Raw genomic sequence first — 18390 nt, forward strand, 5'->3', positions numbered from 1 at the left:
CCTAAATCAATCACAAGTAAAAGTTTCAATCCCACTAAATGGTATTTTAATTCTAGAGTAAATAATAAAGTGCTACCACATTCCCAACAGAAGCAATTAGAGATTATTGTATCGTATGTCTCCCAATATCCTGATAAAAGAACACACCACTACACCACTACCTGTGATGTAGTCTTGGGAAAAAAATAATTGAACCTGAACCGGATTGAGACTTTAGGTCCAAATATCAATTTATGGGAAATAGAGAGGCCAGAAGAACATTTAAACCATATCACAGGAATGCAATAAGCAAAAGTAAGTCTGTAGCGAACATCATCTGGTTGTTCTTTCCCCAAAAAATACACTGTAAGGAAAATACAAAAAACAAAAACAGTGAAAGAGGCACTCAAAAGAGATTTAAGAGATATATTAACCAACGTGTGAACTTTATTTGGATCCCAATTCAAACTTAAAACATTACCTCAAATGAATGTTCTTTATTATCCTCTAATCTGTAGTCCAAAAGAACACTCAAAGACATGATGCTACAATCAAACTTGCCACTTTTTGCAGCCCAGTTTGGATGTACAACAATGGCTGGCTCATCAGGCAAAATATATCTTCTTTCCCGACGCTGGCGTTCTAGTTCCTCTTGACGTTTTCTTTCTTCTTCCTACATATTTGAAATTTTAAGTAATGGTTAAACCTGCATGTACATTATGTATACATACCAAATGTATACCATATGTAAAGAAAAAGGGCAAATTTCTATGACTCCTTACGATGATAATATCAACCTTAAGGGCTAAGAAGGGAGCAAAGTTCAAATTTAATAAAGAGGACAGCAGCTTTTATGGCTCCTAATTCTCTTTCTTTTCAATTTCCCAGCATAAGAAATTGCCTTCTAAAGAGGAAAAAACCCGACAAACCTATATTAACATCATATAAATCAGGAGATTCTGGGAAAACAGTGGTGGTAACATAGTTTGTGGGTCTACCTGACTCCTCACATTTAAAAAGAGACAGAATAATCTAGATACCAAAACCAAAATCTATGTATATGCACAACAAAACGAGGTGATAAGGTATCCCCACAAACCCCAATATACAAGTGAGCAGACCCCAACATCTATGTGTTACTGACATCTGTGTGTGTGGGGAAGCAGAAGGAAGCAACGAGGTTGCCTGTTGGATCTAAGAACAGGAAAACCATAAAATAATCAGGCAATGGAAAGCACAGCAGGTAAATTTAAGAATAGCAGCTAAAAATAGGAATAGGTGAGTAAGGGTATACAAGGGGTCAGTGTTAAGATCTAAAAGGGCCCAGACATTCTAGCCCTACCTATGAACTTGCAAAGCTGATTTACCAGGGCATCCTTCCAGCACAGGGCCCCACAATGAGGAGAAACTTCTGAGAACAAAATCAATAGTGAGCCGGACAGGGACAACAGAGACAAGGGAGGAGAAGGTCCAGATAAAAAGTGATAGAGGGCAATAAAGATCGAAATCTCAGCAAGCCACCATATTTTTTGACAGAACAAGAAAATAACAGAACACAGGGCTCTGTGAAGTTAGAAAAGCTATCTGAAGCAATCGCCTAATAAACTTTAGGCAAACTACATTCACATAAACACGAGCAGTAGAAAAGTACTGAGGTCAAATCCCAAAGTTATTATTAGAAAAAAAAAAAGAACAAGGAGCAGAATCACATCTCTGGCAGACAATGAAAGTGGGCCAGAAAGCCATGGCCAAAAGGCAGATAAAAATCTTAACTTACTATTTTAAAGTGTGCTAAAAGACTTTAAGAAAATGTTACAGGGACTTCCCTGGTGGCAAAGTGGTTAAGACCCTGTGCTCCCAATGAAGGGGGCCTGCATTTGATCCCTGGTAAGGGAACTAGATCCCACATGCAGGCCACAACTAAGAGTTCACATGCCACAACTAAGGAGCCAGCAAGCCGCAACTAAGGAGCCTGCCTGCCACAACTAAGACCTGACACAACCAAATAAATAAATATTAAAAAAAGGAAAAGAAAATGTTACAAGATATGAAAGAACAACATGAATAAGAATTTTAGAAGTAGAAAATGAGGTGACAGGGACTTCCCTGGTGGTCCAGTGGTTATGACTTTGCCTTCCAATGCAGGGAGTTCAGGTTTGATGCCTGGTCAGGGAGCTAAGATCCCACATGCCTTGCAGCCAAAAAACCAAAACATCAAAAAAAAAAAAAAAAAAAAACAGAAGCAATATTATAACAAATTCAATAAAAACTTTAAAAATGGTCCAGGGCTTCCCTGGTGGTGCAGTGGTTAAGAATCTGCCTGCCAATGCAGGGGACACGGGTTCGAGCCCTGGTCCGGGAAGATCCCACATGCCGCGGGGCAACTAAGCCCGTACGCCACAACTACTGAGCCTGCACTCTAGAGCCTGCGAGCCACAACTACTGAGCCCGCACGCCTAGAGCCTGTGCTCCGCAACAAGCCCCCGCTCGCCGCAACTAGAGAAAGCCCGTGCGCAGCAACGAAGACCCAATGCGGCCATAAATAAATAAATATATACATTAAAAAAAAAAAGGGTCCATATCTAAAAAAACACAAAAAGAAAATGAGGTGACAGAATTTAGGGAACAATCAGAAAAGATAGTTTCAGAAATTTAAAAATAAACTAGAAGGAATAAAAAAGAAAATAAACTCAAGAGATAATGCCTTAAAAGAACAGAAGGTAATGTGGAAATCTTAAAAATCAAAAAGAAATGAAAAGTATTCAAGAAAAAGTGACCAATGTTGAGGAAGCAAAAAAGGTCAATACAAGACATCAGAATTCCTTAAAGAAAACAAAAGCAAGGGAACAAAACAAATAAAAAACTATTACTGTGGGAGGGAAGGAGACGCAAGAGGGAAGAGATATGGGAACATATGTATATGTATAACTGATTCACTTTGTTATAAAGCAGAAACTAGCACACCATTGTAAAGCAATTATATTCCAATAAAGATGTAAAAAAACCCCCAAAAAACGATTACTGGACTTCCCTGGTAGCACAGTGGGTAAGAATCCGCCTGCCAATGCAGGGGACATGGGTTACAGCCCTGTTCCAGGAAGATCTCACATGCCGCAGAGCAACTAAGCCCGTGTGCCACAACTACTGAGCCTGCACTCTAGAGCCCATGAGCCACAGCTACCAAGCCCGTGTGCCACAACTACTGAAGCCTGTGCACCTAGAGCCCGTGCTCCGCAACAAGAGAAGCCACCGCAGTGAGAGGCCCGCGCACCGCAATAAGAGTAGCCCCTGCTCACTGCAACTAGAGAAAGCCCTCAAGCAGCAACGAAGACCCAACACAGCCAAAAAAAAGAAATAAAATAAAAACAAACAGGTAACCACCTGAAGATGACAGGGAACCAATGCATTTTCATGAAAGCTGGATAAACAAACAAAAATTGTGCTTGATTTAGCAGCGCGCACACACACACACACACACACACACACACACAAATATTTTTTGGCCGCACCATGTGGTATGTGGGATCTTAGTTCCCCAACCAGGGATTGAACCCATGCCCCCTGCAGTGGAAGCACAGAGTCTTAACCACTGGACCACCAAAGAAGTCCTAATATTCTATATTTTAAAAAGAAAGAAAGAGAAGAATCAAGTATTGATCCTGCCTTCTTCTATATGAATTTACCAAAAGGCAAACCTGTACCACCTGGGTAACCAAACAGCAGATGAGGGGAATAGGTGAACACAGAATAAGAATTATGATATCACCATTTTTGAACCCCAATAAATCAATGCATCTAGGATTTGAGCACCAAAGGCCACTAACATCAAAAAGTGAAAATCAACTCTTTGCCTTCTTTTTCTGCTCTTCCTGTCCTGAACAATTCAGTTCTAAAGCAATTCCTACAAGCAAAGCAGGTGTCTATACAGGGGATGGAGGCAGTGAGGAAGGAGTGCTACAATGGCCCAGAGCAGATGAGCTGCCCAGTTACCAGGAATTGAAACCCAAATGAAGCAAGGAGGGTATCCATACAGAGAAAGCACAGGGCAGGGAATGAGAGCAGAGTGAGGATATTCAAATTGGAGAGGGAGTATGATGGACAACTGAGAAAGTAAGCAAATATATTAAGTATAATAGAAGGTATGTTTCTCATTATTGGAGAAAGGAGTTAAGATACATGGAAAGAGAGAAAACCAGAATGAACTCTGTGATGTTGGAGTAGAATTGGAGATATTAGTACAAACTTATGACTTTATTGTAGTAAATATGATGTACCATCCTTCACTAAAAGATACCAGGACTTGCTGGGGAAATGGCTGATTTCAGTAATAGGGCAGGGATAGTACACGGTGAGACTAAAACACTGTATTGTGCTGCAAAATAAGAAAGTTCTCAGAAAATGACAAGAACATTTCCAAGAACACAGAAGACAACTTGAAAGGCCTCCTGCTGGCCAACTCTGAGACAGTTTCACTATAAAAATAAATATAACTTATATAGTAAAATAAGAAATCATGCATCTCTTCAGAACAAGGTAATTTTCCTACATAATTACAAAATCATTATCACATCCAAGAAATTTAACCGTTCCTCATTATCTAATATCACATCCATAATCAAATTTCTCCAATTACCCCAAAAATACTCTTTATGGCTTTTCCCCCCTCTATCCGGGATCCAGTCAAGTTTCGCTCAGTGCATTCAGTTGTCATGTCTTGTTAACCTTCTGTAATCTAAACCATTTTTCTTCCTTCATTACATGGACATTTTTTGAAAGTTCAGACAAGCTGCTTTGTAGAATTTCGTACATTCTAAATTTATATGTTTTCTTACAATTAGATTAAGGTAAAACATTTTCGGCAGGAATACTTCATAAATAATGACGTATACTTCACAATGCATTCCATCGGGAAACACATAATGTCAGTTTATCCAATTACTGGTGTTGTAACACACTTCTGATATCCCCATGTTGCAAATTCAGAAAACATCCATAAGTTACTCTTCTGGGCATAAGACTGAGGCATAAATGGGAGTGAATAAACAGCCTCTGAGTCTTAAGGACTGAAATGCAATCAAACGCACAGCTTTAAAGCAGCACAATTCTCACAGAAGCACTTCACTAGAACTCCATCTCTGAACTTAGTGGCTTTGTCCACCAAATTTCATTTCATTTTTTATATCTAAAACATTATTATTCATTTTTAAGAGGGAGGAATAAAATACGTGACTTGGAAATCACTCAACTGTGTCTCAAGTGGAGAATGAATAAACAAACTGTGATACACTGATACTATGAATACTATTCAGAAATGTAAAGGAACAAACTATAGAAACACAATAAAATGGGTGAATCTCTAATGCGTCATGCTAAGTTAAAGAGGTCAGACTAAAAAGGTTATGTAATTCCATTTACATGATATATTGGAAAAGGCAAACTACAGGAAAACAGATCAGTGGCTTCCAGCGGCTGAAGGGGTGGGAGAAGAAAATGCTTACAAAGGGGTACAGGGTATTTTTAGGAGTATATACCTCTTTATCATCTTCAGATTTCCTATCATCCTCCTCTTCCTCTTCTTTCTCAGATTTCTCTAATTCCTTTTGTTCTTCTTTTTGCTCTTCTACTTTAAGCTGTTTTGTCAATCGGGCTATTAACTGGGATTTTAACCCTTTGGAACTAAGAGCTCGACTTTCTAATTCTTTTCGGAGATCATTTACCTAAATATACACACCATAAAAACACAGAAAAAGAAAACAGGATAGTGAAATAGGGAGCTGTGCAATGATCTTCTGTATGGTTTTTTTTTAAATTTTGGTGAAAGGGACAGTTGTACAGCTCATAAAAAGGTTTGTGAAAATGCAAACCGACAGAGTATTTTTTGAAAATAATTTGCAACATGTTTTAAGATGCTTTGAAGAAGTTAATGCTCTTTGACCCAGAAATTCTAATTTCTGCGAATTTACCCTAAGGAAATAACCTAAACACAAGAAAGAAACTTTTTATATGGATACATTCCTTGTCATAATCCCTTCCTCCAAAAAAGTGAAGAATCTAAATATCCAATAAAAGGGTAATACCAAAGAAAAAAAAGCAGTACATCAACTAAATGGAACAGTATAGAACATTTAAAAATAATTACATGTGAAACTCTATTATTAATTGAAAAGGAGACAGCAACTTTTTTACACAACATGATTAGAACCAAACAACCAACTAACCAACCAGCTTGTACCCAGAAAATATAATGGAAAATAATACATAGAATTTTTTTTAACATCTTTATTGGAGTATAATTGCTTTACAATGGTGTGTTAGTTTCTGCTTTATAACAAAGTGAATCAGTTATACATATACATATGTTCCCATATCTCTTCCCTCTTGTGTCTCCCTCCCTCCCACCCTCCCTATCCCACCCCTCCAGGCAGTCACAAAGCACCGAGCTGATCTCTCTGTGCTAAGCGGGTGCTTCCCACTAGCTATCTACCTTACGTTTGGTAGTGTATATATGTCCATGCCTCTCTCTCGCTTTGTCACACCTTACCTTTCCCCCTCCCCATATCCTGAAGTCCATTCTCTAGTAGGTCTAGTAGGACACAGTCTTTATTCCTGTCTTACCCCTAGGTTCTTCATGACAGTTTTGTTTTTTCTTAAATTCCATATATAAATGCATAGAATTTTAAAGAAAAGCTGTGTTTGAATGAAAGGCTTGAGAAATTTTTTTCTTCAATATTTTATGCATACACCAATTTTTAAAATAAGCATGCCTTATATTTATAATCAAAAGTAATACAAGTTTTCATCAAAAAACCTACAAACAGTAAATGCTGGAGAGGGTGTGAAGAAAGGGGAACCCTCTCGCATTGTTGGTGGGAATGTAAATTGATACAGCCACTATGGAGAACAGTATGGAGGTTCCTTAAAAAACTAAAAACAGAACTACCATATGACCCAGCAATCCCACTACTGGGCATATACCCTGAGAAAACCGTAATTCAAAAGAAGTCATGTACCACAATGTTCATTGCAGCAGTATTTACAATACCCAGTACATGGAAGCAAACTAAGTGTCCATCGACAGATGAATGGATAAAGAAGATGTGGCACATATATATATAAAATATTATACAGCCATAAAAAGAAACAAAATTGAGTTATTTGTAGTGAGGTGGATGGACCTAGAGTCTGTCACACAGAGTGAAGTAAGTCAAAGAGAAAAACAAATACCGTACGCTAACACATATACATGGAATCTAAAAAAAAAGGTTCTGATGAACCTAGGGGCAGAACAGCAATAAAGATGCAGACGTAGAGAATGGACTTGAGGACATGGGGAGGGAGAAGGGTAAGCTGGGACGAAGTGAGAGTAGCATTGACATATATACACTACCAAATGTAAAATAGACAGCTAGTGGGAAGCAGCTGCATTGCATGGGGAGATCAACTCGGTGCTTTGTGACCACCTAGAGGGGTGGGATAGGTAGATCCAAGAGGGAGGGGATATTGGGATATATGTATATGTATAACTGATTCACTTTGTTATACAGCAGAAACTAACACAACATTGTAAAGCGATTATACTCCAACAAAGATGTTAAAAAAGAAAAAAAGATTTCTCGTGATAATATGGGTAATTTGTCATCTTGTTTACTAAAATTTTTCTTTATTAAGGGAGAGATACTGAAAATCATCCCAATTTTATTGGAAATGTGCTTTACAAATAATAAATTTCTATTCATAAAAAGAAGAAAAGGAATACAAACTTTAAAATAAGAAACAATAGCAGAGCCATCAGTTTGACAAAAAGTCCTTGGAGTGCAGGCTTAATTTAACTTTCTGAATCTATAGCACTCTATATGAAACCTGATGTTGAGGAAAATAACTTGGCATAGTGTAAGAAGAGCACATTCTTATGATACACATTCTCTACTAAAAAAGCAATGTTGGGCTTCCCTGGTGGCGCAGTGGTTGACAGTCCGCCTGCCGATGCAGGGGACACAGGTTCGTGCCCGGGTCCAGGAAGATCCCACATGCCGCGGAGCGGCTGGGCCCGTGAGCCATGGCCGCAGAGGCTGCGCGTCCGGAGCCTGTGCTCCAAAACGGGAGAGGCCACAACGGTGAGAGGCCCGCGTACCGCAAAAAACAAACAAACAAACAAACAAAGCAATGCTGGTTTAAAAACTAGACTTTCATAAAAAAGAAAAAAACCTGTATTTTGCTGAGGACAGAAGTTAATAAAAAGGTCAGCTTTTATGTGTTAAACAGGAAGTTGCAAAAGCAAGCCAGCTTCTGATCTTCTGATCTATGTAGAATTTATATACGTAGAATCTATGGATCTACATTCACAATATAGGCCCAGAGATGCAAAACTGCAAAAAGATAATAGGTCCAAAGACGCTGGGGAGCAAAAACAAACTAGTATGATGGGTTAATCAAAGATTTTCAAAAAAGCCTCTTAAATTATCTTCTTCCTATTTCAGATGTATATCAATCCACATTTTATTTTTAAATTTTATTTAAAAACTGCATAATCTTTTTCCTATGTTTCATTCCTTCTGCTTGAATTTAAGTTAATTAAGTGCAGAAATTCCACCTCTTGGTTAGTTCCCAAAGCAAAAAGCAAATATTGCTCATACTATAGGCACATGTATATTACATTCGACAATGGCTGATGTATGAAGTCACCTTTTATTTAATTTTGACACACACACACACAAACAACAAAGAATATTTATATAAAACCAGTGGACTTCATTTCTAATGGCTTATATCTGAAAAACTACTGTCCACAACATCCTCTATTCCTGTTCAGAGATTCCAAATTAAATACCATTACTTTCAAAGTTACCTTCATTGTCTTCGGGTCAAGTTTAGACCAATGGGTAGGAGTGGAAATTTCTTTAGCTTCACCATCATCCTTCTCTTCTTCATCCTGATATACAAAGTAAAGAACAGAATTACTATTCTGAAACCTTAAAATAAAGGTAATTTACTTTTAAAAGTCTGTTGCTGATCTGTGCAAGGTCACAAATGTTTCAGATTGTCTTCTCCTAAAGTTATTATTTAGGCAAGTCCACGTACATACATTCTACCACTTTTAACTGATCACAAAGACACTCATCAGCCAATCAAAGCCAGATCTGTGAAACACAAAAGGGTGATAAATTACAACACAAAGGATATCAGGGATGCACAAACACTGCCGATCTCCACTAACCAAACAGTGTGTGATCTTGCCCCAATTTTCAAGCCACCCAAAGTTAAGACTGATTTAGTCAGACCTTTCAAATGTACCAAAGACGATGCCACATAGCCTGAAATTTCAAATCTCTCAGACTTGTGGTTGTCCAATTTCAAATATCCATGACTAGAACTGATGACCGTGAAAGAGAAAATTTTTTAAATTTTAGAAAATGGCAAAATGTTTAAAATGGCTTAATACTGAATCTTGCTCAACAACTGGTCCCAGATTCCAGCAACTAGACCTATGATAAAAACAAAATTCTGTGCAATTTAAGCACAACTTATTTTCCTTTGAGGTCTCAGCACTCTTAAAGTTAGAATAGACAGATTTTTTTTTTAAGAGAAAAGAACATACAACTATACTGCTGAAAGCTGGATTACCAGTCGCTGTTACCAGTTATGTTCCTCCATGTGTGTTTGTTATGTAGTGTGTGGTGTGCATTTGTGCCTGTGTTCCTGTGCCTGTGAGAAGCGGAAATAGAAAAAGGGATTAGCGTTCAGTGCCTGTTCTCCATCAGCCTCCTTGCGTTCACCCTGAAGCTTCTCGACCAGCTGCTGCTTGTATCCTCGGGAGAGGGTTTCCCACTCTGAGCGGGTGGGAAGGCAATGCCAAACATCCGGGAAAAATAAAACCACTGTCTCCACATGAGCTGGAACTGTACGCCCCTTGTGGGTCTCCTCAGGGCGATGGTAGCGAATCTCTGCAAAACGGTACCTGTTGCAAGGGAAGAAGCATGTTGGAAAAAAAATTCTAAAATACATTTTAAAGACCCTAGTTCACTTGTAGCACATCAAGTAAAGAAATTTTGCTGCAAGAACTTGAGGTTGGTCTAAAGAAAAAAAAATTATAGAAGCCATAGTTCCTCTTTTGGTACATTTGTACAATATTTTATGGTTAAAAGAAGAATATGTTCCCCAAGGCATTTTCAAAGTTTGATTACAGAGCTACCCATATTTTAGAGAATACCTGAAGAAGCTGGATAGCTGTTCAGATTTCATGTGCTAAAAAAAGAATATTCTCAATTAAGTCACAAGAAATATACTAAAATACACAGGACAAATAAGCCTCAAGAGAAAATATGGCTGAACAAAAATAATCAGCAACTACATCATTTTATAACAAAAGAATTATAATGAAATGAAGTTCTCTCTTGACGATCTTCTCCAGCTATGCATGAAATGAAAAATATTTTCAACATACATCCAACTTCCAAAGTTCAGCATAACAAAACATTAAAAATTTCAGTTTATTTTGATTAGTTCTTAATCCTTTTTCCCCCAAACATTTTTGGCACCAAATAAACTTTTGCTAAAATTAGTATTTTCCTTTGAGATTACCTGCATGATCAAGATTGCTAAAATAAGGGGTGGGGGAGAAGGCTGATAGACAAGAACATCTATATAACTATTAGAAAAACATTTCTAATCAAGAAATGAATTGGTACTTACCATTGTGTGCATACACTTAGATCAATGCCTGTCAGAGCCTTACAACAACGAATAGCAGTCTTAATCAACACAGAGGGGTCTTTTTCTGGGTCTGGTCCATCCAACGAAGGAGACCAGTGGCCTCCAATGGCCATGGCTTCATCCTTGCCTTTCATGCCCACTAAAAACTAATTTAAAACAAAGAATCATTTACATATATTATGCAACTTGTCAAATTACAAATGAAATACTGGAAAAGTAAAGGAACAAACCTTTCTAATATCATTTTTACTACCTCGGGTATCTGTCAGTCAAGGAAGAGTTCAGTTCATCGTGTTCCACACTGCATTTCAGCAATGGAATAGGATTTATACATCATAACTCATCCTTCTAAAATATTTCCTCAGATAAAAAGTTCTTTTAAAGAAACAAGCTATAATTCAAAGTTTAAGAGCATCCTGATACACTAAACCCATTATCACTAAGATTTTACTATGCTTCAAATATAAAACATCAAAACGACAGTTGAACTAGTGACATACAAATAAGATATAGCCGTTAATCTGCAATGAGAAAAACATCTACATCATTGAGTGCCGTAACTATATTAAAATTAGATATAAAACAAATCAACAAAATTTAAATGGTAGTATTTTTTAATTCTATATATACACAGTTAGAACTAAGCAAAGCAAATATACACCTAAAGTTAAAATAAATGTTTCACTTTACCTTAACAAGTCTAGCAGGATGTTGAAATCCATCTCGAAGTTCTTGTGGGTCTTCAGCAAGAGCACATGACTTATGATACAAATCTTCCATACTAGGGCTAGCCATCAGCATTACCTATTATAGTCAAATAATTCAATCCTGTCAAAAGTCTAAAGTAATGTAAAAAAATGAGAAGCACTACTAATTATCCTTACATAATAGATATCTGAAGTTTTTTATAAAAATGGAAAGTAAAACACTATAGCAGAAATGGTATTAGATACCTTATAATTACATAGTTTTAACTTTTCAAAGAATGCTTTTTGATCAATGTTTTTCGAATAGCAGAAAACTACTGACCATAAACAATGTACTGAATGTTACCCTGAAGACTCACATATAGTGCATTCACCCAACATTACATTTTTATCTGGGGCTACCAGAAGTCATAGAACATTCCAAAAAGCTCAATAAAATGAACTTCATCTTCACATTTTTATAAGGTTCAAAATGTTAAAGCAATAACAACATTTTTACAGCTCAAAAGTTAAGGCAAAAAGAGGTTAAATTACTTAAATAACCAAAACAGAATCTGGGAGACAAGAAGAAAACACAGGCATTCAGATCTTAAATGTAATAACCACTTTCTGAAGATTAATTCCACATACATTCTTAATATGAATAACTACTCAGAAATTTTAGCTGTGTATCACAGAATACAAACCTTTGCACTGTATAAGTGATCAGCATCTGGTGGATCAAGAATGGCCATATTTTTCTCTAAGGACTCTACTTCTCTGTGCATTACATAAAAATTGCAGTAATTTCCCAGCTGAAATGGTCTTGACAAAGGGAAAGCATCCACCCATGTAAACTGAGCATCAAAAAAGTCACTAGGTATATATAAATTCTGATAACGGCGCCTTAGTTCCATCATGTCACAACTAGGACTGAAAAACAGACATAAGGAGTGAATAAAGAGCCTTAACACCAAATACTATGCAAAGATTCATTCAATTCTAAAGCTAAATATATAATTTGATACAGTTAACAGCCAGCTGAAAATGAACAGTCACTGTTAATGAATGAGCTATAGATTTACATAGAAGTACATGAAAATGTCATTTTCAAATATGTTTACTTACAGCTTTGAATAAATAACTAGTATCTACGTGTTACCGTTATTTCTTTATTTTTTGTGTGTAGCTTAAAATTCATTTAGACAAGACCCTTTGAAATAACTTCAAGCTCCAGAAAAGATCTGAACAAAAGCAATTCTGCCTCAGTTGAAGCTGCATTTTTGAGAAAATTATGATTCATATAAAATGGATATAAAAAAGGAATAAGAGTGGTACCAATTAGTATGAGTGCTCCTCAATCAGGTTTATACAGTGTCAGAAAAAATACAACCTTTATTCTACAGTAAGATCCCAGATCAGGCATAGTTAATTTAAAATTAAATATAAAAGTCTACATGAAAACAAAACCCAAACGTTTTTTGGATTATCCACATCTCCATACCTCTCTATCTAATGATTAAGATCCATACCTGATTATTTACTATGTAAAGAGAGGATAAGTTTCTTGCCTTTTAAATCTGGCATAATGAATTTTTTTTTTTAAAGGACGATTTACTTTTTCCTAAGAAACAGAGCTTTTAAAGGAGAGAAACTCAAAAGTAAATCAATCTGGTTAATAGGCCAAGAGATTTCTGTTAAAAGCATAATGAAGAGTGGAAAACACCAATAGTCTGTAAGATGAAAAGATAACTACACCGTCCTTTCAAATGACAACTAAAGGCAAGAGTACGTAATATGAACTAATGTATCTACAGGGATGTCTTTTTATGTGAAACCTAAAAATAAGAAATATAGAATGGGGCTTCCCTAGTGGCACAGTGGTTGGGAGTCCACTTGCCGATGCAGGGGACACGGGTTCGTTCCCCGGTCCGGGAAGATCCCACATGCCGCAGAGTAGCTGGGCCTGTGAGCCATGGCCACTGAGCCTGCGTGTCCGGAGCCTGTGCTCTGCGACGGGAGAGGCCACAACAGTGAGAGGCCCGCGTACAGCAAAAAAGTAATGAAGTGAAACTGTGAAGATTTAACTTGGAAGGAGAAAGACAGCTGCTCAATTTATATCCTAAGTATCAGCTCCTCCCAGAATAGCATTCTAGACTGGGAACAGATGAGTTTAAAAGCAGAGCTGCTCTAGTTAATATTTCTGGGGCTGGAGAAGTGGTTTTGTTTCCAATGAATTTCTCTGAAATATGCAGACAAGATATTTTTTAAGTATACAAGTAAACAGGGATAACAAGAAAACTAGTAAAAATTAAGAATAGTTGATGATTTGACCACATGCAAGAGTAAATGAACATCTACTACATTAACAATTAAGCAAAGTCATCAAGCAAGATTTTTTTGGGCACTGAGTAGCTTAAATACTACACTGATTTACTCAATCTAGAACTGAATAAATAGAAATTTTAACTTTTGTAGGCCAGTATTATGAATATTAATTATTATACTTTGCTGAAATGCAGCAATACCCTCTCAAGACACTGCGCACAGTTATTTGTTCCTATGCCGAACAGCTTTAAACACTATTAATGATTCATTTTTCTTATTTTACTGTAAATTTGTTTTTTCCATCTATTAATTTATCTTACACACAATTGCCAGCCCCAAGACCTTTAGATGATTCTTCCTCTCCATTAGAGCAAATTAGTCATTTACCAATTTGCCTCTACATGAATTAGGATTTTCCAGCTATTACCTAGTTGGTCACCACATCCCAACCACCACTGAGTATCTACAACTGCCATACACTGGGTTATAAGTGCTTTAGATACATGAAATCAACTCAACCTCACAATAATTCTGCTAGTTGATATAAGTTCCATTTCACAAGTGAAGCTCAGAAATTCTTGGTAACTTTCTACTGACCTCTGATTTCAAAGGCTAAAAAATGTATTGATGTATACACACATATGTGTTTATGTTACGTGTCTTGTGAGTATATATGTAGACCTGTGTTTCTATTATACTACATGGCCACAGCTAACTTAAAATAATTGGTTACTACTGTATCATTACTTCATCATACATAATGAACTATGTAAGCCCTTAGTAAAGTTATCAATAAATCTGAATCTTAAATAATTTTACCTTTAAGGAACTACTCCATTACAGAGGGGCTGCCTTTTTCAGTGGCTGGTATCTTTAATGAGTGTATGAAAATAATGCACTCTTGCAACTAAAATGCTACTTCAAATGCATTTCTGCCCTTATATAACTAAGAGCACCAAATGTCAGGAAATGAAAGTTGTAAGAAAAATATCTCTCAATGTATCACATTCCTCCAAATTACACAAAATTATGAAATTAGTAATTTAAGAAAACAATGGGGAAAAAAAGAACTTACCAATCTAAAGAAAACTTTGAAAACTGAACTGTGTAACGTGGAACAACACGTCGAACTCTCCGAGGTGACCGTTCTCTCTCTCTTCGAGGAGATCTCTCCCGGGAACGTTTTCTCTGAGGAGATCTTTCTCTGGATCTACGTCTTTCTCTCTCCCTTTCACGACTTAAAGCAAATTTTTCTAAAATTACTATTATTTCTGGCATTACTGAAGAGTTCTTTAGTGAAATAAATGTCACAGGTAATATAAGCAAAAATCCACAGTATACATTTTTAATAACTTTTTGAAAATTGTGGTAAAATATAAATAATATAATAAACTTACCATTTTAACCATTTTGAAGTATACAGTTCAGTGGCATTAAGTGCATTCACACTGTGCAACCATCACCACCATCAAAAGTATACTTTTAAAAACATACCTTCGGTCATCTTTTCTGTTGGGCACTTGATCCCCTCTGTCATTTCTTCCTGAAAATCTGGATGGTGGATCTAACCTTCGTGCTGGTTGTGGCTGTGAAACTATACGGACAGGAGGTTGCAATAAACCAGCTTTAAAAGACACAGAAAAAGATGTTTTAATTTATTTAAATGAAGCTCAAAAGCATTACTTGGTCAAATTTTATACAGAAAAATTTGGCTAATATTTTAGGTTTTGTGACCCATAAATGGTAAATGGTAGAGACCATCTGCATATTTGTATATTTTAAAATAATTGTTTAAAAATGTAAAAACCATTTTTAGCTCAGGGACCATAGAAAACCAGGCCACAGACCAAATCCAAGAGGTGTAGTTTGCCAATCTCTGACCTACAGATATTAAACCAAAGACCGCTATACAACAAGACATTCGCAGAACACCAAAGTATCATCCAGACATTATCCACACAAAGAAAAAGAACCTCTATAATGGAGAGAGCTACGGCCACCACTTGACCAAGTAATCAAATTTAACATCAATAACAGTAGAAGAATCTAACTACACGTGCCTTCTAGTATGATGCAGTATGAATTAGAAAACATCACCTATAATGTAGTCTTGCCAAAAGCCTTTAGACTTAACTTCTAGTTTATAGTTTATATGGCAGAATGAGAAACAAGGTGAAAATAAAATAAGGAATCAAGACAAATCCAGAACACAACATTCCGAAAGAATCTACAAGTCAACTAGACCAATTTCTTAAAAAGTCAATGTTATAAACGAAGAAACAAAAAGTGGGAAACCATTTTGGAATAAAAAAGACTAAAGAAACATAACCAGATACAACACATGAAACTTGACTACCTTTTCGTTTAGGAAACAAAAAACAACCTTTTTAAAAGACATTTCGGAGACAACTGGGGAGGTCTGAATATAAACAGGGTATCTAAATGCTTCTTCTTAGACGTGACAGTAGATTTTGGTAATATAGGAAAGGATTCTCTTTTAGGAAAGGCATGCTTAATATAAACAGGGGTGAAATGTCATAATGCTTGCATTATGACCACTCACAGCAGTGTTTTCAGAAAACAAAAACTAGAAACAGTCCAAACGTTTAGCAAAGAAAAACATATAAACTGTACAATATTCATACAATGGAATATTGTACAATAGTCATACAATGGAATATTGTGCAATAATGAAAACAAAGAAACTAGAGCCACATGGAATAAATATGAAAAACTTTAAAACATAATGTTGAACAAAAGTCTTACAGAAAAGATTCTATAGGTGGAATCACACATTATGTAAAATTCAAAAACAAACAAAACTAAAGTATATTTATGAACATGCATACTTAAGAGTAAAACTATTAAAAAAGAAAAATAGTTAACAAGTAGTGATTACACGCGTGCTCATTTTAATAGCTCATTACACTGAAATCTGTTTTGTAACTTTGCTATATTTGTGTCAATTTATGATAAGAGAAAATGCCACAATTACATTTTAAAAAAATACCAATTAAGCAGACTTCTGCTAAAGTCCAGGCTATCATTTTTAATATTATTTTGATAAGAAAACGTACAGAGTTTCAAATTATCAATTTGCAAAAGAAAATTTAAAACACAGCTCAGGGCTTCCCTGGTGGTGCAGTGGTTAAGAATCAAACTGCCAATGCAGGGGAAACGGGTTTGAGCCCTGGTCCGGGAAGATCCCACACGCCACGCAGCAGTTAAGCTCATGCGCCACAACTACTGGGCATGCGCTCTAGAGCCCGCGTGCCACAACTACTGAAGCCTGCATGCCTAGAGCCCGTGCTCCGCAACAAGAGCAGCCAATGCAATGAGAAGCCTGTGCACCGCAATGAAGAGCAGCCCCTACTTGCCACAGCTAGGGAGAAACCCGCGTGCAGCAACAAAGACCCAATGCAGCCAAAAATAAATAAATTAAAAACAACAACAACAAAAAAAAAACCCGCACACAGCTCAGGGACTTCCCTGGTGGCGCAGTGGTTAAGAATCCGCCTGCCAATGCAGGGGACACGGGTTCCAGCCCTGGTCTGGGAAGATCCCACATGCCGCGGAGCAACTAAGCCCGTGCGCCACAACTACTGAGCCTGCACTCTAGAGCCCGCGAGCCCAAACTGCTGAAGCCCATGTGCCTAGAGCCCGTGCTCCACAACAAAGAGAAGCCACCACGATGAGAAGCTCGCGCACCACCACGAAGAGTAGCCCCCACTCTCCGCAACTAGAGAATCCTGTGGGCAGCAACGAAGACCCAACGCAGCCATAAATAAATTTATTTAAAAAAATAAAAAGAAAAAAATAAAACACAGCTCATTTATTTGATGCACTATGGTTCAATGAGTAAAGTGCTGCCACCAGATTCTACATGTATATAAAATGTTATGTTCATTAAGAAAATAAGACTCAAAACATTTTCTTCTGTAAATGATAAGATGCCAATAGGGGGACAGGGGATTATTAGTTTTGATATTTAAGTTCACAAAGAGTACGTCTTTGAATAAGAGAAATAAAATAAAACACTTCCAAATTGCTATACAAGTAGAAGTGCTTAACACAAGATATTTAAGTTTCCTTTCAAGTATTCTGGAAGTTCCTGCCTTTTTTGTAATTAATACCATACTCTCATTATTTCAATAACCGAACATTTGTGTGTTAGTCTGAACCCTAAAAGGAAAAGATACATTGCATGTAATACCTTTCTGCTGTGGCTGCTGTAATAAAGGCTGGGGCTGTGTCTGCAATAGTGGTGTAATAGAGGCTGCTGAAATCTGTGCCTGCAGCAGTGACTGGGGCTGGGGCTGAGCCTGAACACCAAATGTCGTCTGTGGTGCAATTGGCTGAAGTACGGCAGGAGGAGTCTTCAGTAAAGGTTGGGTTTGCGACTGATTCTTAACAAAAATAAAGAAAAAAAATTTTTAAAAAGAAAAATCTTTGTAAATTGGAAGACCCAACCACCAAGTTTTCATAATACCTATTTTATATACCTGATTTGGTAGTGTTTGAATTCTTTGTGCATTCCATTTAAAAGGCATATTGGGATTATACGTAGCTTCAACCAATACTCTGTCACCCGCTTGGGGGGTTTTCCCTTTGACAGCGCTAAAAAAAAATTAAGGTAAATACGAACACAATTAGAAGAGATTCCTCCAAAAAAGATTTATATATTTAG

General features: G+C 36.9%; 1 protein-coding gene across 3 annotated transcripts in view; it reads right to left on the bottom strand.

Moving 5' to 3' along the window:
- CCAR1 (cell division cycle and apoptosis regulator 1) overlaps positions 1 to 18390 on the bottom strand; it is a 55812-nt gene that overhangs the window by 17334 nt on the left and 20088 nt on the right. For all 3 annotated transcript variants that reach the window (XM_079899203.1, XM_079899201.1, XM_079899202.1), the window contains exons 7-17: positions 18206 to 18320; positions 17917 to 18109; positions 15198 to 15327; positions 14779 to 14940; positions 12083 to 12308; positions 11380 to 11493; positions 10669 to 10835; positions 9724 to 9934; positions 8825 to 8908; positions 5511 to 5696; positions 461 to 652 (exon numbers count right to left, since the gene is read on the bottom strand). In XM_079899203.1, coding sequence (XP_079755329.1) covers positions 461 to 652; positions 5511 to 5696; positions 8825 to 8908; positions 9724 to 9934; positions 10669 to 10835; positions 11380 to 11493; positions 12083 to 12308; positions 14779 to 14940; positions 15198 to 15327; positions 17917 to 18109; positions 18206 to 18320 — 1780 coding nt within the window. The remainder of the gene's footprint in view (positions 1 to 460; positions 653 to 5510; positions 5697 to 8824; positions 8909 to 9723; positions 9935 to 10668; positions 10836 to 11379; positions 11494 to 12082; positions 12309 to 14778; positions 14941 to 15197; positions 15328 to 17916; positions 18110 to 18205; positions 18321 to 18390) is intronic.

Source organism: Stenella coeruleoalba (genome assembly GCF_951394435.1).
Source record: "Stenella coeruleoalba genome assembly, chromosome: 16".
Lineage (NCBI taxonomy): Eukaryota > Metazoa > Chordata > Mammalia > Artiodactyla > Delphinidae > Stenella > Stenella coeruleoalba.